Source organism: Mauremys reevesii, linkage group 12 (assembly GCF_016161935.1).
Source record: "Mauremys reevesii isolate NIE-2019 linkage group 12, ASM1616193v1, whole genome shotgun sequence".
Taxonomy (NCBI): Eukaryota; Metazoa; Chordata; order Testudines; family Geoemydidae; genus Mauremys; species Mauremys reevesii.
The window spans coordinates 20,753,460-20,776,817 of NC_052634.1; the positions used below are offsets into that span (position 1 = coordinate 20,753,460).

Below are 23,358 nucleotides of genomic sequence, written 5' to 3' on the forward strand. Positions count from 1 at the left end.
CTCTAGCACGGATTGAAGGAGGATGGTGATGGGGAATAAGGGAATCCCTCTGACTTACCCTAACTACGTCTGTTGTTACAATGGGTGAAATGACATTTTTCCCTATCCCTGCCCTGTTCCTGCTCTTTGTTATAGTTCAGTAACATATGTAGCTCTCAGGGATCATCTGCTTGCTTGCAATCATATCTCTTTTTTATATACAGTATTGTGATAGGTTTATTAATTCATATTAAAAATATTTTAAGTGTGGAAAATAATAAAAATATCTGCTCCCCAGCACAACCTAAAGCAACATCAGAGCAACTGGGAACGAAACAATTGGTTCCCCAAGGGAGAACTCGATGACTAACAATTGCTGTGAAATGGGGGAACAGTATAACCGTGATGCTCAGGGTTTGTTTAGACTAGGAAAAGTGATGGAGTTTAGGTCAGGTCAAGGGGAAAGCTAATGCCAACCACTGCCCCTGGGCTGCATCTGCTCTACAACTATAATTGTCTTGTTACACTAAGATCACTAATTTAAGCAGCCGCCATGTACAGTCCTAGTGGCTATCAGCACAGGTACTTTTTGCCTCAGTGTAGCTTGTTGGGATCAGACCTCTCTCCCACCTGGAGCTGATGAACATTCCTGGCAGGAGGGACACACACTCCTACGACTCAAAGGAATGGAGTTGATAGAAAAGATCACAGGACTGACCCCAAAGAAGGGTGAGCTGCAAAAGGCAGAAGCAGGCAACTGATCTGGTGGAGCTGAGAGACCTTGGTGAAGATGGTGCAAAAATCACTATGTGGGAATTAGCAAATGTAATTAAAAAAGACAAACTTTGGCCAGCCCTAGTCAAGGGATTTATAACAGTTCTCTCTTATGTGGATTTTCTGATGTCTAATAAGGCTTGTGTGCCGACTGAAGCTTTTCCCGCACTCAGAGCACGTGTAGGGCGTCTCCCCTGTGTGGATTCTCTCATGTCTGATAAGGTGAGAGCTCTGCCCGAAGCTTTTCCCGCACTCAGAGCACGTGTAGGGCATCTCTCCTGTGTGGATTCTCTCATGTCTGATAAGGTGAGAGCTCCGCCCAAAACTTTTCCCGCACTCAGAGCACGTGTAGGGCGTCTCCCCTGTGTGGATTCTCTCATGTCTGATAAGGTCAGAGCGCCGCACGAAGCTTTTCCCGCACTCAGAGCACGTATAGGGCATCTCCCCTGTGTGGATTCTCTGATGTGCGATAAGGGTAGAGCGCTGATTGAAGCTTTTCCCGCACTCAGAGCACGTATAGGGCATCTCCCCTGTGTGGATTCTCTGATGTGTAATAAGGTGTGAGCGCTGAATGAAGCTTTTCCCGCACTCAGAGCACGTGTAGGGCGTCTCCCCTGTGTGGATTCTCTGATGTGTGATAAGGTGAGAGCTCCACCCGAAGCTTTTCCCGCACTCATGGCACATGTAGCGTCTCTCTTCCAAGTTGATTCTGTTGCGTGGAATAAGGGCTGAGTGGCTACTGTAGTTTTCCTCTGGCCTCTGCTGAGTCTCACAGGCTTTTGTGTTTTCTGGGAGTGCACAACTCCTGGAAACATTCCCTTTGGATCTTCCTGATAACAGCCAATGTGGATCTACTTGCACAGTGTCTTCCTGCTGGGGTTTCTCCTCCTCGTTCTCACTCACCAGCCCATCGCCGGATGGGAGACAGAGAGAATCCAGACATAGGTCACTCCCTGTGCCTGAGAAAAAGGAAATGTCAGAGAGAGGAATGGAAAAAGGGATGAACAAACCAAAATATATGTGGGAGAGATCAAACCTATCAGGTGCTGATTTTCCCCAAGCCCTTCCACAGAGAAGGGAGGAAGGCATCAGTTCTGGGTCCTCACTGCACCATAACTCTCAGGGGAAAGTGAGATCGGGGAGGGACCTGCTGCCAGTTGTCAGTCAGAATAGGAGGGAAGCCATGAGTGACATCTGCCATAATGATTCCACATCTGCAGGGAACAATCCTGAACTTGAAGAGCTCACAGGGTCTTTGTAGGGCATCCCAAATGTTTCCTGCATTCCTAAGCAGTTGTTGAGTTGTTTAACCAAGTCCTCACCTGTGAAGGCAGCTCTCGGGATCACTTCTTTCTCAGAGCCCTGGAGGTCCGGGACCCACAGTTCTTCCCCTCGTTCTAGCTGCGAGATCACATCAGGTTTGGAAATTGGAAACCCTACTGCAGGCAAAGAAAACAAGGGAGGTCAGTGGAATTTGTGGGATACTTGTCACAAAGAATATTCCATAGTTTTAACCCCATCTCATTTTTAGGCAGTAACATATGTAGCCCTCAGGATTCATCTGCTTGCCTGCATCAATATCTCTTTTCTTATAAGTACAGTATTGTGATAGGTTTATTAATTCATATTAAAAATATGTTTGGCTGTAATGCAAGAAACCTACAGGCCAAAAACCTGCATTTTAAGCTAAAGCAAAGTTAGCATAGCTATATCCTGTGCCCTTTTACGCAGAAAAGGAACTGTTTTTCCTATACCCAAATAAAGTGCCTACGCTTAGGTCTAAGACCCTTTACCTAGACCAACAGACAATGAAGAATAGCAAAGGAGATTTTTCAAAGTTGTACTCACAGACTTAACAAGTACCCCACAAGTGCGCAGATACCTGCCATCCATACGCACACACATACTAGCCTATGGAGTAAGCGTATCCTAACATTTCTATGGGGGAAGACTGAAATTTGGGCATAAGAGGAAGGATTTCCGGCATTTATTTCCATAAAAAGAGGTAACCTACCTCACTATAAAAAGAAGTAACCTACCTCTTTTTACCCGCACCTCAACCTCCTCCTCCTTCTCTACACTTCACCATCTTCAACTACGTATTCATGCTATCCATCTACGACAGCTATTAACCAGTAATAGGCCGCACTTATTTTGTTTTCAAACTTTAAGTTCAAAAGGAACTCGGCTAAGCTTGGTCTCTCTAAACTTTATTTTAATTTGTGTATTAGATTATTTAGTTGAGCTAAAAAGTAAATTCCAAAGTAGCTTTGACAGCTCTTTACATTAGTTTCCCTTGCAAGAGCTGTGAAACCAGAACCGCCAGAGGTGAGGCCAACGCCAGTTTATCAAAACAGGGTGTGAATATTAACCAAAGTTTGCAGCACATAATATTGTATCATCATATGTATCTCCTGAATAACAGTAATACAATTGTAACTCTGTAATTCTACCTGTTTTACAATTTACTTACTATTTCATTGAGTTTAATAAAAAGTCGTTACGACTATATCTGTCTCCGTGTGAGCTTCCTGTCATACCCTCAAAGGTCCCTTTATCAATTCTGTGGAACCTGATTCGAAACACGAACTTTTATCTTCTGATCAAACAAATTGGCGAGCCTAAACTCATATTAATTAATATAAATGATTAAGTATTATTATTAATTAATTAAAATAATTACAATACCCATTAAATTAAGTTGATAAATCAAATCAACATTACTAACACACCCCAAATAAGGCTACGCATCCCAAGGCCATCTTCCTTGGCTCAAAGTGGCAGGAGAGTTACTATTATAACAAATCATATTCACTACCTTAGTGCCTAAGGACCAACTAACAGTGGGTCCCCATTGTGCTAGGCAAAGTACAAACAGAGAATAGTAGATGGCCCATGCCCTGAAGAATTTACAATCTAAATCAGGGGTAGGAAACCTGCGGCAGCGAGCTGATTTTCAGTGGCACTCACACTGCCTGGGTCCTGGCCCCTGGTCCGAGGGGGGGGGGGGGCCTCTGCATTTTAATGTAATTTTAAATTAAGCTTCTTAGACATTTTTAAAACCTTATTTATTTTACATACAACAATAGTTTAGTTCTATATTATAGACTTATAGAAAGAGACCTTCTAAAAACGTTAAAATGTGTTACTGGCACACGGAACCTTAAATTAGAGTGAATAAATAAAGACTCGGCACAGCACTTCTGAAAGGTTGCCGACCCCTGATCTAAATACACAAGACAGACACAGAATGGGGGAAGGGCTAGAACCCACTGTTAGAATAGACATATTCAGGCCTGCCTGTAAAGCCTATAGTTTAAGAATTTAGGGGTATTTTTATCACTTTGTCTTTATACCCCTGTAACTAGCTAAGAATCAAAATCTCAGTCTGCCTGTGTCTGGGCCTTCTCTCACTGTGACAGTCTGAGGCCTTGTTCTTAGGCTAAGGCCTTTGGCTAAGCAGCAGGGGCAGCCATAAGCTGGGAAGCGAAGGGTCACATCCTCACATCCCAAACCAGTCACACTGAAATAAGGTGCTATTGGGCTGTTAGGAAGATGATCCTGTCCTGATAGCGCCCATCACCACCAGATAAAGAAACAGATCTTAAGACGGTTAATGAAAACTTAGTCTGACAGCATCCTGTCTGGCAAGAAATCACTTCTCAATGGTTGTGGTTCTGAAACCCTCATTTCTGTATTGTTTTATCTTTATGGCCACCACTTTTACCTTGTTAATCAGTCTGGTTCTCTAATTGTTTCTGTCTGCTGCATAATTAATTTTTCTAGGTGTAAGTTCATTAGGGCAGTGGAATATGCTTGCTTGGAAATAACCCTAATAAACATCGCATTATCTGTGCTTCAGACTTCTGGTCTTTCGCTGCTTGCTGTCTGCGTGACAAGAACCAGGGAAGTGGGAGGGTGAAGGGAAAACCCTCTAACAAATGGACATGACCTGATAACCAAGAGGTGAGCCTTTAAGGAAGGTTTTAATACACTTTGGAACGGACCAGGGATTCCCCTGAAGACTGAGAGGGAGCGATGGTAAACACGCATTTAGATTCTTTTCTTGTTTTATATCTTTTCCCCATAAGGCTTAACCTCTGGCACACTGTCATGGATCCATAGGATCTCTGCAATGCCCTGGCTTTTAAACAGTCCTTGGGAGGTGCCTCTTGAGTGCACTAGACACCCAAGGGGTCCCACTCTTCCACAAGGACAGGCCACTTAGCTTCAACACCTGAGACTGAGCCACTTCCTCGGTGCCCTTCCTCCACACTCCTCTCCACTTCTTCCCATTACTCTCAGCCAGCACCACCTCCCGGCACCTTGGGAGATTCTTGTGTTCCCTCTTCACCTCTCACAACCTCCTCCCTCCCTGCTGCTTCTTAGCTCTAACCCTGCACACACCCTCCCCATGTCCTGGCACCCCAGAATTATCTACTCCCCCCTTCTCCTCCCCTCCCACAGCTCTGTTCTCCCTTCACCCGTGGGGTCCTGAATGGCAACATTATACGCTCTCCTTTAGAAAGAGGAGCTCATCTGACTGTCACACCAGCCATGCATGAGTCATACACCTATTTACTCAATTTAGAATTCTACAGGAGGTATATTTTCCTCTTAAAATGAGGGAAAGGCATGAAAGCTACAGTTATTAATTTATCCAATAAGGATACATTAAATTCAATTTTAAAATGACTGATGGCACTAAAAGGCACATGTCCAAAATGATACTAGTGGGTGGGAGATAAGGCAAAAGGGGGCAAGGAAACTTGCCAAAACTTGTATGACAAATCAAGGTATAAAGTTATCACTACTTGGGTTCTTTAGAGACCCGCAGCTTCTAATAACCCAGGGACAGGACTCCTTACCCAGCGAGGTCACCGTCTCATAGTTCTCCTGCATGACATCCCTGTAGAGGGCTCTCTGAGTAGGGTCCAGCAGAGCCCACTCTTCCCTGGTGAAATACACAGCCACCTCCTCGAAGGTCACCGGCCCCTGAAAGAGCAAGAGTCCAACACTCAGGATCTGCTGCCCCACTCACAACCCTGCTATTCACGGAACAGCAGCACCAGGGAAATGGAAGCTCCAGGAGGCACATGTTAACAGAGTCCCACCCCACCTTGTCTAGAGCAGCCAGGAGGCATCAGAGGGTAGAAAGAGAGAACCTCTGTGTCTCTCAGCTGACGGAGGCAGGATCTTCACATTTATCACATACCTACTAGCCAGAGCTTGATATAGGAGATGAGGCTGTCTCTGGACCCTGCTGGTGGCTCCCTGGTAGGAATCCCAACACTCTCCAAATAAAATATATAGAAGAAAGGGGAAGTCAATAGTAAAGAATAGAAGGTCAGAATTGTAGAAAGTTGGCAAGGGAAGCTATCAGAAATAAATGACCAATTAATGAAAATAAGAAGGAAGTTTTTAAAAAGTATATTAAGTACAAAATTAATCCTAACAATGGAAGTGGCAAATTACTACATGGAAATGGCAGAATTATCAAAAATAATGTAGAAGAGGTAAAAGTGTTAAATAAATATTTCTCTCCTGGATTTGGAGAAAACGGATGATGTAAGTCATATAAGACGTTGGACGACAGTCTTTCCATTCCAACAATAACTCACGAGGATGTTGAACAGCAGCTCTTACAGTTTGACATGTTTAAATAAGCAGGTTCAGATAACTTGTATCCAAGAGTTTTGAAAGACCTGGTGGAGAAGTGTGGTGGACTGTTAATGGTGATTATAATTAGGACTTGGAACACTGGGGAAATTCCAGAAGACTGGACTAAAGCTAATGCTGTGCCAATATTTTAAAAGTGTAAAAGAGATGACCCAGCTAATTACAAGAGTGTTAGTCTGATACTGGGCAAGATAATGGAGCAGCGAATATGGATTTAATTAATAAAGAATGAAAGGAGGGTAATATAATTAGTACCAATTAACAAAGTTTCAGAGACAACAGATCCAACCAAACTAACTGGATATCCTTATTGGATGAGATCAAAAGTTTGGTTGCAACTAATAGTATTGATGTAATATATGCCTTACAGAAGTTTAGGTATGACTTGGTTCAGCACAACATTTTGACTAGAAAACTAGAAAGATACAAAATAAACACGGCATACATTAAATAGATTAAAAACTATGATTGTAAATGGGGAACCATGGTCGAGTGGATTTCTTTCTAGGGGATTCCCACAAGGATTGGTTCTTGGCCCTGTGCTATTTAACATTCTTATCCATGACCTGGAAGAGAATATAAAATCATCACCGATAACGTTTGCAGTTGCCACAAAGATCGGGGTTGGTGGTAACTAATGAAGTGTCAGTAGGTTCAGGCTCCAGCACTGGGACTCTGGGAAGTTTTCCCAGCCCTGGCTAGAGGGTTATTTCCTGTTCCACAAAGAGGGGAAGTTCCATTCACAACACCTGTGCCTTGAAATTAGGCCCTGACACTACACCCCATATTCAGCAGAGTGGTATGATTATCAAATGATTAGGACATAATTATGATACATTTTGTGCAAGATGCGTCATGTTCAGTGTCATTGAAAAAGTTATGATTTGCTGAATATGATTGTCCTATTTGTGTGCATGTATCATATTCGTATCTGAAGTTATGGATATTGACTCTGTATCTGTATTTCAAATGTGCTTACTCTGGGTAACATCCACAACGAGCCTTTCAGGTACAACAAAGAAGCCAGACAGTGTTCATGGCTCATCAACAAAGACAATGGACCATGGAAGAGCTTAGTCTTCCTGTGAATGTTTCAGCCAGCCTATGAGTCATGGCTACTATGACTCAGCAGGACATGGTAGGGCCTGTGACCAGACCACATGACACTAAACTCCATTTTGGTACCTCTATTTTTCCACAAACTGGACTGGGAATTGAGTTTGGAACAAATGGTTCCTGCCATATGGAAAAGCTACATAAGGTGGGGTGTGACGTCATCTCTTGGCCTCATTCCCCACACAAGAAAACTCCTGGAAACACCTGAGGAACAAAGACTGAACTGGGGGAAAGTGTTGGTCCCAGGGTAAAGGGATTTCTAGCTTGTGTATGGAAACTTGGGGGACTGCTTCTATCATCAGTCAGGGTGAGAAATTGCTAATTCAAATTCTATCCAGATAGTATGTTAGGCTTAGTTTGAGTTTTTGGTTATTTAAGTAATCTGCTTTGATCTGTTTGCTACCACTTACGGCTGGGAAATTGGCTTTTGTCTTCTATCTGTCCTTGAGTGGCTTAGGTAAAACACTCAGGTAGCTCAGTTGACTGCATGGCGCCACCTGCTGTCGTGTTGGGTGATAGCAGGGCCTGGAGAAGCTGGCTGAATCTCCAGCAAAGCAGTGTGAGAAGGGCCAGCCCAGCTTGAGGGTTAGAGGGCGCAGCGGTTCCCAGAAGCCCCCCAGACTGCACCCCGGGGTGACAACCCATCACACCCTAGAGTACAAAAGTCTCAGCAGGTTTGTCACATCCTGTCCCCTCCCATTCCACACCCTAGATAGTTCCTGCCTCCCACCCTCCTATACATTTACTGCTCCTCTCCCTCCAAGCAGAACCCACCACCAGCTGTCTGATAATCCCTTACCTGAGCCAGCTCCATTGCAGCCATTTCCTTCCCCCTGGGAGGAGGGGATGTTTTGGGGCGAAACGTGGATGTTATTCTGTAGCCTGCCAGGGTGAGAAGGGCAATGTGAGAGAATTCAGACAGGGTTTCTGTCCTTTCCACATGTTGATTCCCCCCAGGATTTTCCCCTGCTAATGGACATTCTAGGTTCTGCCACACTGTGAAGCACAGAGTGACCTTAACCCAGTACAGGCCTAGCCCCCTCCCACCAGGGTGTAACCCTCTGAGACAGGGTGACACCCTCCCAGCAGCAGAGTCTCTCTGTTAAACTTATCAAGTTTGTGGGCGATACCAAGCTGGGAGGGGTTGCAAGTGCTTTGGAGGATAGAATTAAAATTCAAAATTATCTGGACAAACTGGAGAAATGGTCTGAAGTAAATAGGATGAAATTCAATAAGGACAAATCCAAAGTACTCCACTTAGGAAGGATCAATCAGCTCCACACATACAAGACAGGAAATGACTGGCCAGGAAGGAGCACTGCAGAAACGGATCTGGAGTCACAGTGGATCACAAGCTAAATATGAGTCAACAGTGTTACACTGTTGCAAAAAAAGCAAGTATTAGCAGGAGTATTGTAAGCAAGACACAAGTAGTAATTCTTCCACTCTACTCCGCACTGATTAGGCCTCAACTGGAATAGTGTGTCCAGTTCTGGGTGCCACATTTCAGGAAAGATGTGGACAAATTGGAGAAAGTCCAGAGAAGAGCAACAAAAATGCTTAAAGGTCTAGAGAACATGACCTATGAGGGAAAACTGAAAAAATTGTGTTTGTTTAGTCTGGAGAAGATATGATCAGCTTTCAAGTACGTAAAAGTTCGTTTCAAGGAGGAAGGAGAAACATTGTTCTTCTTAACCTCTGAGGACAGGACAAAAAGCAATGGGCTTAAATTGCAGCAAGGCAGGTTTAGGTTGGACATTAGGAAAAACTCCCTAACTGGCCGGGTGGTTAAGCACTGGAATAAATTGCCTAGGGAGGTTGTGGAATCTCCATCGTTGGGGATTTTTAAGAGCAGGCTGGACAAACACCTCTCAGGGATGGGCTAGATCAGGGCTGGCCAACATGTGGCTCTTTAGAATTTAATATGCGGCTCCTTGTATAGGCACCAACTCCGGGGTTGGAGCTACAGGCACCAACTTTCCAGTGTGCTGGGTGTGCTCACCACTCAGCTACAGGCCCTGCCCCCAGTCCACCCCTTCCCTGAGCCTGCAGTGCCCTTGCTCCATTCCCCCCCCCCCATCCCCCGAGTGTCTTGCATAGCGTGAACAGCTGATCGGGAGGTGCGAGGAGGGAGGGGGAGGTGCTGATTAGTGTGGCTTCCCATGGGTGGGAGGCGCTGGGAGCAGGGGGTGGGAGCTGATGGGGGGCTGCTGATGTATTACTGTGATTCTTTGGCAATCTACATTGGTAAACTCTGGCTCCTTCTCAGGCTCAGGTTGGTCACTCCTGGTCTAGATAATACTTCGTCCTCCCTTGAGGGCAGGGGACTGGACTGGTGACCTCTCGAGGTCCCTTCCAGTTCTGTGATTCCATAAACCAAAGGCCAGAGACAGGCAGAATCAAAGGAGTCACTCTGGGGATTCTCCCTGTCACTGTTCCCAAGGCAGCTCTCTCAGGTTAACTAAGTTGTTGGATGCTCCAGCCTTTATACAGTCTCTCCTGGGAGTGCCCCTTTCATGGGCTGGGCCTAGTTTTAGCTTTTTGGAAGCGTGACCCCGGGGGCTCTGAGACTGGGCCTTCTTGCCTCAGCACATCTTGTTTCTTTCTGTGCCTCCCAGCGAGTCCAAATGAGTAGATACTCCTCATACAGACTGTGAACATAAGAATGTGTTTAGTGTTTAGACTTTATTGAATGCTTGTGAGTTGCTGCCTGGGTTAACATCTGACTAGTTGCATTGTGAGCCTCTGTGGCTCTGTAAATCATCAGACAGGAGAGAGACTTTACCTGTGCAAAGTGCTGATTGGCAACAGAATGCATTGCACCCTGCCTGGCAGGAAAGACCCATCAACATCAGAGAGACTATTATGGGACATTAACGAAGACACAAAAAACTGTTGTTGTGCTCTTGATTTCCCATTAGCTGAGTTTCCGGGACAGAGCACATGGTAGGAAGGGGATATAAAACCCCATGCAGAAGGAACTGATGATCTGTACGCTGCTTGGACTCTGGGGGGGGGCAAAGTTTCTAGGCATAAGCAAGAGATCCCCAGCTACTTAGCCGGGGTTAGTCCTAAAGAATATGTAGAGCTTGCTTATTATAGAAGCTTCTATTACATTTGATATTTAAGACTACAACTCGTCTGCATCTATAGGATTACCTGCTTTAACTTTGTAAACAACTCTCCTTTCCTTTTAAGTAAGTCTTAATACAGGTTATGACAGGACTGGCTACAAGTGTTGTCTTTGTTGGAGATCTAAGATTCAATTGACCTAAGGAAGTGACTGGTCCTTCGGGACTGGCAGTAACTTGAACATTGCTGTGATTCGTGGGGTAAGGCAGGGGTTCTCAACCAGGAGTCTGGGGCCCCCTGGGGGGCCGTGAGCAGCTTTCAGGGGGCTGCCAAGCAAGGCCGGCATTAGACTCGCTGAGGCCCTGGGCAGAAAGCTGAAGTCCCAGCGCATGGGGCTGAAGTCCAGGGCCCTGAGCCCCACCACCAGGGCTGAAGCCAAAGCCTAAGCAATGTAGCTTTGTGGGGGCCCCTGTGGCGTGGGGCCGCAGGCAGTTGCCCTGCTTGCTGCCCCCTAACGCCAGCCCTGGATTTTATATGCAGAAAACCAGTTATTGTGGCCCTCATGGGCAGTGGACTTTTTATAGCATGTGTGTATGGGGCGGGGGAGCTCAGAAAGATATATGGGATCACCCAAGGGGACTGTCTGTGATTCCATGTTAATGCTGTTACAGAGCCTGAAGTGTTTACACTGGATTCTAGGTTGGTGAAATCTCCATACAGACCTCACACCCAATTTGGGGTTTGTTCCCTGCTTCTTACCAGTCTGCCCGAGGCTGGTGCTCGTGCTCTCGAGTCACTGGAGACAGCGTTACAGAGAGAGGGGCTGTGACTTCCTCACGGTCACTGAACAGGTCTGTGACAGAGCCAGGAACAGACCCTGTTAGCTCCAGATCTTGGGAAGGCTTGGGAAGGCCCCCGAGCACACTGTATTAGGCTGCAGGAAGAGGTGTGCAGGGACTGCAGCTGAGCTGCCCTGCCAAGACAGCCTGTGCATCCATGGACAAACCACCTCGCTGGGGGGGGTGTCCCCTGGGTCAGGAGAAGTCAGTGTCCAGCCCTGTGGGGCTGTGCTCCTGGCTCATACCTCCAGCACTCACTGCTGCCCCTCCCTTATCAGCTGCACTGTTCAGCCAGCCTCAGGCCTCTGTGAGGTCACTTCCCCCCACCCCCACCTCAAACCTTCAAACTGGGACATGGTGCACCAGTACCAATCAGAGTGCACTAGTGTAAATTCTGTCTGTACTAAGGGTTTGCACCAGTGCCTAAAACACCAGTGAACAGAGACCTTCAGTGCCCAAAACAGCAGTACGGTGGCACTAGAACTGGGATCTATTTCTAGCTCGGTCACGGACAGCCTGGGTGATCTCGGACACGTCAATGTTTCTCCTCCCAACTTCAGTCTCTTTACCCAGCTGTCCACTCACTGGGGTCTCCTCTCTCTGCAGAGCTGCTCACCACTCAAATCTGTGTGGGTGTCCCCAGAGCTAAGGCAGTTGACCTCTGGAATAGTCTTACAAGGGGGGCTGGGGAGTCTCTTTCCCTGGAAGTTTTTAAGAACAAGTAGGACAAAGCTCTGTCAGAGATAATCTACAGATATCGGCAGAGAGAGCTGGACTTGATGACATCTTGAGGTCTTATCTAGCCCTATATTTCTAGGATGCGATACAATATATACATATAAAAACCCAACATACAGAATAAAACCCACCACAACATAATGTCAGGCAATTCAGGGGGGAAAAAACACAACCCGCACTCCACAGCATAAAATGACAATACAAAGGAGAAGAAAGCAACACGATGCAAACGACGACATCCTAGGACAAAAGTACACAATGCGAAAGAGCTCAACTCAAACCGACACAGCACAGGCACCAAACATGCTGAGGCAAAACAATGAATCATAAAACTGCTACACAACATGGTGCATCACAGTTCCAAATGGCACCATGCAAAACAGCTCAGCGTAGAACAGGACACAGCACAAAAGAGAATTATTTCAGTGTAGGCCTGGAAGGGATCTTGAGAGGTCGTCTACTCCAGCCTCCTGTGACGAGTCAGGACCAAGTATCCCTAGACATTCCCAGACTGGTGTATCTCTAACCTGGTCTGAAAAACCTCCAGCGAAGGAAATTCCACAGCCTCCCTTGGAAGCCAATGCAAGGCAAACACAGACCATTGACACAGTCTGGGAATGTCTGAGATACTTGGCTGGAGTAGGACCTCTCAAGATCCCTTCAGGCCTACACTGAAATAATTCTCTTTTGTGCTGTGTCCTGTTCTCCTGAGCTGTTTTGCATGGTGCCATTTGGGCTGATGCACCATGTTGTTTCAGCAGTTTTATGATTCATTGTTTTACGCATGTTTGCCTGTGCTGTGTGGGTTTGAGAGCTCTTTGCATTGTGTACTTTTGTCCTAGGATGTCGTTATATGTCCCTTTCTGCTGTGGGTCTGCTGTGAGTGCAGGGATCCCCAATTTAGATGTACAAGTAGTGGCTAGATAACCTCAAGATGTCAAGTCCAGCTCTCTGTGATATCTAGTTATGTCTTCAGAGAAAGACAGCCCTTTGACCTTGAGTCAACTGCTTTGACACATTTGAGTGTCTCTGAAGAGACTGATGGTATGTGGGAGAAACTCTCTAGTCTGCAGTTCTCAAGATACATTGTTTTAGGCACTGGTGCAAACTACAGACAGAACACTAGTGCACTCTGATTGGTACTTCTGAAGGTTTGAAGTGATGTTTGAGGCCTGAGGCTGGCTGAACAGTGCAGCTGATAAGGAGGGCAGCAGTGAGTGCTGGAGGTATGAGCCAGGAGCACAGTGGGGCTGGACACTGACTTTCTCCAGGACACCCCCAGCGAGGTGGTTTGTCCATGGATGCACAGGCTGTCTTGGCAGGGCAGCTCAGCTGCAGTCCCTGCACACCTCTTCCTGCAGCCTAATACAGTGTGCTCGGGGCCTTCCCAAGCCTTCCCAGATCTGGAGCTAACAGGGTCTGTTCTGGCTCTGTCACAGACCTGTTCAGTGACCATCACAGCCTCTCTGCCTGTCTCCAGTCAACACCGAGACAGAGTGGTAAACAGCTCTGTATGGAGATCAGATCTGACTCAGCCAGCTATAAAATCCACTGCCATGAGCCCTGTTTCTGCACAGGGCTGGCTCAGCAAGCAGGCAGCCTGAACCTGGGACAAAGCTACATTGTAGGCTTTGGCTTCAGCCCTGGTGGTGGGGCTCAGGGCCCTGGACTTCAGCCCCAAGCTCTGGGACTTCAGCTTTCTGCCCAGGGACACAGTGAGTCTAATGCCGGCCTTGTGGCAGCCCCTGAAAGCTCCACGGCCCCCAGGCCCCAGACTCTGGTTGAGAACCCTGCCTCCCACGAATCACAGCAATGTTCAGTTACTGCCAGTCCCGAAGGACCAGTCACCCTTAGGTCAATTGTAGATCTCCACAAAGACACTTGTAGCCAGTCCTGTCATAACCTGTATTAAGACTTAAAAGGAAAGGAGAGTTGTTTACAAAGTTAAAGCAGGTAATCCTATAGATGCAGACAGTTGTAGTCTTAAATATCAAATGTAATAGAAGCTTCTATAATAAGCAAGCTCTACATATTCTTTAGGACTAACTTGGCTAAGTAGCTGGGATCTGCTTATGCCTAGAAACTTTGCCCCCAGAGTCCAAGCAGCATACAGATCATCAGTTCCTTCTGCATGGGGTTTTATATCCCCTTCCTACCATGTGCTCTGTCCGGAAACTCAGCTAATGGGAAATCAAGAGCACAACAACAGTTTTGTGTCTTGTTAATGTCCCATAATAGTCTCTCTGATGTTGATGGGTCTTTCCTGAGGCAGGGTGCAATGCATTCTGTTGCCAATCAGCACTTTGCACAGGTAAAGTCTCTCTCCTGTCTGATGATTTACAGAGCCACAGAGGCTCACAATGCAACTAGTCAGATGTTAACCCAGGCAGCAACTCACAAGCATTCAATAAAGTCTAAACACTAAACACATTCTTATGTTCACAGTCTGTATGAGGAGTATCTACTCATTTGGACTCTGGGAGCACAGAAAGAAACAAGATGTGCTGAGGCAAGAAGGCCCAGTCTCAGAGCCCCAGGGTCACGCTTCCAAAAGCTAAAACTAGGCCCAGCCCATGAAAGGGCACTCCAGGAGAGACTGTATAAAGGCTGAGCATCCAACAACTTAGTTAACCTGAGAGCTGCCTTGGGAACAGTGACAGGAGAATCCCCAGAGTGACTCCTTTGATTCCCCACTGCTGCCCCCTTCCCACAGAACGAGCTCCACCCCCTTGCCCTCTTAAATCAGCTCCTCACAGGGCTCCCTGCTGCCTGTGGGGATGGTGGGAAAGCCATCACTTTCTGTATATGTATTGGATAGTAATATAAATCCAGCCCAACAGTTCCCTTTTCCCTCTAGTTATTTAGCAATATAAAATCCCCTCAGATCTCGAGAGACTATCAGGGATTGGAAGGGACCTCAGGAGGTATCTAGTCAACCTGCTCAAAGCAAGAACAATCCCAGATTTTTACCCCAGTTTCCTAAATCGCCCCTCAAGTGAGAACCCGGGTTTAGCAGGGCAGTGCTCAACCACTGAGCTATGCCTCCCCTCTCATGTTATCACAGTTTCTGATATGTATTCTCTGCAAATCTAAAATTATCCCATTGCTTTTGTCCTGTCCTCAGAGGTTAAGAAGAACAATGTTTCTCCTTCTGAACATGGATATAAAATATTGGCAAATGTTGCCCATTTATCTGCTCCAGACTAAACAAACACAATTTTTTCAGTTTTCCCTCATAGGTCATGTTCTCTAGACCTTTAAGCATTTTGTTGCTCTTCTCTGGACTTTCTCCAATTTGTCCACATCTTTCCTGAAATGTGGCACCCAGAACTGACATGGCCTGAGATTTTTGTGTCTTGCTTACAATACTCCTGCTAATACATCTCAGAATTATACTTGCTTTTTGCAACAGTGTAACACTGTTGACTCATATTTAGCTTGTGATCCACTGCGACTCCCAGATCCGTTTTCTCTCTATTCAGTTATGAGATATTGATGTGAAACACTCAGATTTTACCTCGTATCAACAACATTTCTCCAGTTTGTCCAGATGATTTTGAATTTTAATTCTATCCTCAGCACTTGCAACCCCTCCCAGCTTGGTATACACTTGATAAGTTTAACAGAGAGACTCTGCTGCTGGGAGGGTGTCACCCTGTCTCGGAGGGTTACACCCTGGTGGGAGGGCTAGCCTGTACTGGGTTAAGGTCACTCTGTGCTTCACAGTGTGGAGTCAAATGACAAACTCTGGGAGATGTTAGGGGAGAGACTAAAGGGGATAGTGACAAGGACAGAAACCCTGTCTGAACTCACATTGCCCTTCTCGCCCTGGCAGGCTACATTTTATCCCTCTGCCCGCAATGGAGCTGGCTCAGGTAAGGGATTATCAGACAGCTGGTGGTGGGTTCTATGAGATATTGATGTGTGGTCCCTGGCTGTTGGGGAGGCTCTTAGTGAGGTGCTTGGAGGGTGGGAGGCAGGAACTATCTAGGGTGTGGAATGGGAGGACAGGATGTGACAAACCTGCTGAGACTTGTGTTCTGGAGGTTTAGGGGTCTGATGTGCCTTGCTTCCCCTGGTGCATAGCTGGGCTGGCCCTTCTCACACTGCTTTGCTGGAGATTCAGCCAGCCTCTCAGGCCCTGTTATCACCCTTAAATGACCAAAAACTCAAACTAAGCCTAACATACTATCTGGATAGAATTTGAATTAGCAATTTCTCACCCTGACTGATGATAGAAGCAGTCCACCAAGTTTCCATACACAAGCTAGAAATCCCTTTACCCTGGGACCAACACTTTCCCCCAGTTCAGTCTTTGTCTGGAGGACAGGGTGGGGATCCCTAGGCAGGCAGTAGGGAATCTGGGCAGGCAGTGAGGAATGAATTCCATATGGCAGGAACCATTTGTTCCAAACTCAGTTTGTGGAAAAATAGAGGTACCAAAATGGAGTTTAGTGTCATGTGGTCTGGTCACAGGCCCTACCATGTCCTGCTGAGTCATAGTAGCCATGACTCATAGGCTGGCTGAAACATTCACAGGAAGGCTAAGCTCTTCCATGGTCCATTGTCTTTGTTGATGAGCCATGAACACTGTCTGGCTTCTTTGTTGTACCTGAAAGGCTCGTTGTGGATGTTACCCAGAGTAAGCACATTTGAAATACAGATACAGAGTCAATATCCATAACTTCAGATACGAATATGAAACATGCACACAAATAGGACAATCATATTCAGCAAATCATAACTTTTCCAGTGACACTGAACATGGCGCATCTTGCACAAAATGCATCATAATTATGTCCTAATCATTTGATAATCATACCACTAGGCTGAATGTGGGGTGTAGTGTCAGGGCCTAATTTCAAGGCACAAGTGTTGTGAATGGAACTTCCCCTCTTTGTGGAACAGGAAATAGCCCTCTAGCCAGGGCTGGGAAAACTTCCCAGACTCCCAGTGCTGGAGCCTGAACCTACTGACACTTCATTAGTTACCACCAACCCGATCTTTGTGGCAACTGCAAACGTTATCGGTGATGATTTTATATTCTCTTCCAGGTCATGGATAAGAATGTTAAATAGCACAGGAGAACCAATCCTTGTGGGAACCCCTAGAAAGAAATCCACTTGACCATGGTTCCCCATTTACAATCATAGTTTTTAATCTATTTAATGTATGCCGTGTTTATTTGTGTCTTTCTAGTTTTCTAGTCAAAATGTTGTGCTGAACCAAGTCATACCTAAACTTCTGTAAGGCATATATTACATCAATACTATTAGTTGCAACCAAACTTTTGATCTCATCCAATAAGGATATCCAGTTAGTTTGGTTGGATCTGTTGTCTCTGAACCTTTGTTAATTGGTACTAATTATATTACCCTCCTTTCATTCTTTATTAATTAAATCCATATTCGCTGCTCCATTATCTTGCCCAGTATCAGACTAACACTCTTGTAATTAGCTGGGTCATCTCTTTTACACTTTTAAAATATTAGCACAGCATTAGCTTTAGTCAGTCTTCTGGAATTTCCCCAGTGTTCCAAGTCCTAATTATAATCACCATTAACAGTCCACCACACTCCTCCACCAGGTCTTTCAAAACTCATGGATACAAGTTATCTGGACCTGCTTATTTAAACATGTCTAACTGTAATAGCTGCTGTTCAACATCCTCGTGAGTTATTGTTGGAATGGAAAGACTGTAAATCGTCAACGTCTTATATGACTTACATCATCCGTTTTTCTCCAAATCCAGGAGAGAAATATTTATTTAACACTTTTACCTCTTCTACATTATTTTTGATAATTCTGCCATTTCCATGTAGTAATTTGCCACTTCCATTGTTAGGATTAATTTTGTACTTAATATACTTTTAAAAAACTTCCTTCTTATTTTCATTAATTGGTCATTTATTTCTGATAGCTTCCCTTGCTAACTTTCTACAATTCTGACCTTCTATTCTTTACTATTGACTTCCCCTTTCTTCCATATATTTTATTTGGAGAGTGTTGGGATTCCTACCAGGGAGCCACCAGCAGGGTCCAGAGACAGCCTCATCTCCTATATTAAGCTCTGGCTAGTAGGTATGTGATAAACGTGAAGACCCTGCCTCCGTCTGTCAGCTGGGAGACACAGAGGTTCTCTCTTTCCACCCTCTGATGCCTCCTGGCTGCTCTAGACAAGGTGAGGTGGGACTCTGTTAACATGTGCCTCCCGGAGCTTCCATTTACCTGGTGCTGCTGTTCTGTGAATAATGGGACTGTGAGTGGGCAGCAGGTACTGAATGTTGGACTCTTGCTCTTTCAGGGGCGGTGACCTTCGAGGAGGTGGCTGTGTATTTCACCAGAGAGGAATGGGCTCTGCTGGACCCCGCTCAGAGAGCCCTCTACAGAGTGTCATGCAGGAGAACTATGAGACGGTGACCTCGCTGGGTAAGGAGTCCTGTCCCTGGGTTATTAGAAGCTGTGGGGTCTCTAAAGAACCCGAGTAGTGATAACTTTATACCTTTATTTGTCATACAAGTTTTGACAAGTTTCCTTGCCCCCTTTTTGCCTTATCTCCCACCCACTAATATCATTTTGGACATGTGCCTTTTTAGTGCCATCAGTCATTTTAAATTGAATTTAATGTATCCTTATTGGATACATTAATAACTGTAACTTTCATGCCTTTTCCTCATTTTAAGAGGAAAATATACCTCCTGTAAATTCTAAATTGAGTAAATAGGTGTATGACTCATGCATGGCTTGTGTGACAGTCAGATGAGCTCCTCTTTCGATAGGAGCGTATAATGTTGCCATTCAGGACCCCACGGGTGAAGGGAGAACAGAGCTATGGGAGGAGGAGAAGGGGAGTAGATAATTCTGGGGTGCCAGGACATGGGGAGGGTGTGTGCAGGGTTAGAGCTAAGAAGCAGCAGGGAAGGACGAGGTAGTGAGAGGTGAAGAGGAACACAAGAATCTCCCAACGTGCCGGCAGGTGGTGCTGGCTGAGAGTAATGGGAAGAAGTGGAGAGGAGTGTGGAGGAAGGGCACCGAGGAAGTGGCTCAGTCTCAGGTGTTGAAACTAAGTGGCCTGTCCTTGTGGAAGAGTGGGACCCCTTGGGTGTCTAGTGCACTCAGAGGCACCTCCCAAGGACTGTTTAAAAGCCAGGGCATTGCAGAGATCCTATGGATCCATGACAGTGTGCCAGAGGTTAAGCCTTATGGGAAAAGATATAAAACAAGAAAAGAATCTAAATGCGCGTTTACCATCGCTCCTCTCAGTCTTCAGGGAATCCCTGGTCCGTTCCAAAGTGTATTAAAACCTTCCTTAAAGGCTCACCTCTTGGTTATCAGGTCATGTCCATTTGTTAGAGGTTTTCCCTTCACCCTCCCACTTCCCTGGTTCTTGTCACGCAGACAGCAAGCAGCGAAAGACCAGAAGTCTGAAGCACAGATAATCGATGTTTATTAGGGTTATTTCCAAGCAAGCATATTCCACTGCCTAATGAACTTACACCTAGAAAAATTAATTATGCAGCAGACAGAAACACTTAGAGAACCAGCCTGATTAACAAGGTAAAAGTGGTGGCCATAAAGATAAAACAATACAGAAATGAGGGTTTCAGAACCACAACCATTGAGAAGTGATTTCTTGCCAGACAGGATGCTGTCAGACTAAGTTTTCATTAACCATCTTAAGATCTATTTCTTTATCTGGTGGTGATGGGCGCTATCAGGACAGGATCATCTTCCGAACAGCCCAATAGCACCTTATTTCAGTGTGACTGGTTTGGGATGTGAGGATGTGACCCTTCGCTTCCCAGCTTATGGCTGCCCCTGCTACTTAGCCAAAGGCCTTAGCCTAAGAACAAGGCCTCAGACTGTCACAGTGAGAGAAGGCCCAGACACAGGCAGACTGAGATTTTGATTCTTAGCTAGTTACAGGGGTATAAAGACAAAGTGATAAAAATACCCCTAAATTCTTAAACTATAGGCTTTACAGGCAGGCCCGAATATGTCTATTCTAACAGTGGGTTCTAGCCCTTCCCCCATTCTGTGTCTGTCTTGTGTATTTAGATCAGGGGTCGGCAACCTTTCAGAAGTGCTGTGCCGAGTCTTTATTTATTCACTCTAATTTAAGGTTCCGTGTGCCAGTAACACATTTTAATGTTTTTAGAAGGTCTCTTTCTATAAGTCTATAATATAGAACTAAACTATTGTTGTATGTAAAATAAATAAGGTTTTAAAAATGTCTAAGAAGCTTAATTTAAAATTAAATTAAAATGCAGAGGCCCCCCCCCTCGGACCAGGGGCCAGGACCCAGGCAGTGTGAGTGCCACTGAAAATCAGCTCGCTGCCGCAGGTTTCCTACCCCTGATTTAGATTGTAAATTCTTCAGGGCATGGGCCATCTACTATTCTCTGTTTGTACTTTGCCTAGCACAATGGGGACCCACTGTTAGTTGGTCCTTAGGCACTAAGGTAGTGAATATGATTTGTTATAATAGTAACTCTCCTGCCACTTTGAGCCAAGGAAGATGGCCTTGGGATGCGTAGCCTTATTTGGGGTGTGTTAGTAATGTTGATTTGATTTATCAACTTAATTTAATGTGTATTGTAATTATTTTAATTAATTACTAATAATACTTAATCATTTATATTAATTAATATGAGTTTAGGCTCGCCAATTTGTTTGATCAGAAGATAAAAGTTCGTGTTTCGAATCAGGTTCCACAGAATTGATAAAGGGACCTTCAAGGGTATGACAGGAAGCTCACACGGAGACAGATATAGTCATAAAGACTTTTTATTAAACTCAATGAAATAGTAAGTAAATTGTAAAACAGGTAGAATTACAGAGTTACAATTGTATTACTGTTATTCAAGAGATACATATGATGATACAATATTATGTGCTGCAAACTTTGGTTAATATTCACACCCTGTTTTGATAAACTGGCGTTGGCCTCACCTCTGGCGGTTCTGGTTTCACAGCTCTTGCAAGAAACTAATGTAAGAGCTGTCAAAGCTACTTTGGAATTTACTTTTAGCTCAACTAAATAATCTAACACACAAATTAAAATAAAGTTTAGAGACCAAGCTTAGCCGAGTTCCTTTTGAACTTAAAGTTTGAAAAGAAAATAAGTGCGACCTATTACTGGTTAATAGCTGTCGTAGATGGATAGCATGAATACGTAGTTGAAGATGGTGAAGTGTAGAGAAGGAGGAGGAGGTTGAGGTGCGGGTAAAAAGAGGTAGGTTACCTCTTTTATGGAAATAAATGCGGAAATCCTTCCTCTTATGCCCAAATTTCAGTCTTCCCCATAGAAATGTTAGGATACGCTTACTCCATAGGCTAGTATGTGTGTGCGTATGGATAGCAGGTATCTGCGCACTTGTGGGAGTACTTGTTAAGTCTGTGAGTACAACTTTGAAAAATCCCCTTTGCTATTCTTCATTGTCTGTTGATCTAGGTAAAGGGTCTTAGACCTAAGCGTAGGCACTTTATTTGGGTATAGGAAAAACAGTTCCTTTTCTGGGTAAAGGGCACAGGATGTAGCTATGCTAACTTTTCTTTAGCTTAAAATGCAGGTTTTGGCCTGTAGGTTTCTTGCATTACAGCCAAACATATTTTTAATATGAATTAATAAACCTATCACAATACTGTACTTATAAGAAAAGAGATATTGATGCAGGCAAGCAGATGAATCCTGAGGGCTACAGATGTTACTGCCTAAAAATGAGATGGGGTTAAAACTATGGAATATTCTTTGTGACAAGTATCCCACAAATTCCACTGACCTCCCTTGTTTTCTTTGCCTGCAGTAGGGTTTCCAATTTCCAAACCTGATGTGATCTCGCAGCTGGACCGAGGAAGAACCGTGGGTCCCGGACCTCCAGGGCTCTGGGAAAGAAGTGATCCCGAGCTGCCTTCACAGGTGAGGACTTGGTTAAACAACTCAACAACTGCTTAGGAATGCAGGAAACATTTGGGATGCCCTACAAAGACCCTGTGAGCTCTTCAAGTTCAGGATTGTTCCTGCAGATGTGGAATCATTATGGCAGATGTCACTCATGGCTTCCCTCCTATTCTGACTGACAACTGGCAGCAGGTCCCTCCCCAAACTTTCCCCTGAGAGTTATGGTGCAATGAGGACCCAGAACTGATGCCTTCCTCCCTTCTCTGTGGAAGGGCTTGGGGAAAATCAGCACCTGATAAGTTTGATCTCTCCCATATATATTTTGGTTTGTTCATCCCTTTTTCCATTCCTCTCTCTGACATTTCCTTTTTCTCAGGCACAGGGAGTGACCTATGTCTGGATTCTGTCTGTCTCCCATCCGGCGATGGGCTGGTGAGTGAGAACGAGGAGGAGAAACCCCAGCAGGAAGACACTGTGCAAGTAGATCCACATTGGATGTTATCAGGAAGATCCAAAGGGAATGTTTCCGGGTGTTGTGCACTCCCAGAAAGCACAAAAGCCTGTGAGACTCAGCAGAGGCCAGAGGAAAATTACAGTAGCCACTCAGCCCTTATTCCACGCAACAGAATCAACCTGGAAGAGGCGCTACATGTGCCATGAGTGCGGAAAAGCTTCAATCGGTGCTCAAACCTTATCACACATCAGAGAATCCACACAGGGGAGACGCCCTACATGTGCTCTGAGTGCGGGAAAAGCTTCAATCAGCGCTCAGACCTTATCAGACATGAGAGAATCCACACTGGGGAGACGCCCTACACGTGTTCTGAGTGCGGGAAAAGCTTCAATCAGCGCTCAAACCTTATTACACATCAGAGAATCCACACAGGGGAGACGCCCTACAGGTGCTCTGAGTGCGGGAAAAGCTTCGGGCGGCGCTCTGACCTTATCACACATCAGAGAATCCACACAGGGGAGACACCCTACATGTGCTCTGAGTGCGGGAAAAGCTTCGGGCAGAGCTCACACCTTATCAGACATGAGAGAATCCACACAGGGGAGATGCCCTACACGTGCTCTGAGTGTGGGAAAAGCTTCAATCGGCACTCACACCTTATCAGACATCAGAGAATCCACACAGGGGAGACGCCCTACACGTGCTCTGAGTGCGGGAAAAGTTTGGGCGGAGCTCTGACCTTATCACACATCAGAGAATCCACACAGGAGACGCCCTACACGTGCTCTGAGTGCGGGAAAAGCTTC

At 45.4% G+C, this 23,358-nt stretch overlaps 1 protein-coding gene across 1 annotated transcript in view; it reads right to left on the minus strand.

Moving 5' to 3' along the window:
- Nucleotides 1-996: 996 nt before the first annotated feature.
- LOC120375921 (zinc finger protein 850-like) overlaps nucleotides 997-23,358 on the minus strand; it is a gene marked incomplete at both ends in the record, with an annotated part of 362,646 nt that continues 340,284 nt past the window's right edge. The window contains one exon of the mRNA XM_039496944.1: nucleotides 997-1,402. Within this exon, the coding sequence (XP_039352878.1) occupies nucleotides 997-1,402 (406 nt within the window). The remainder of the gene's footprint in view (nucleotides 1,403-23,358) is intronic.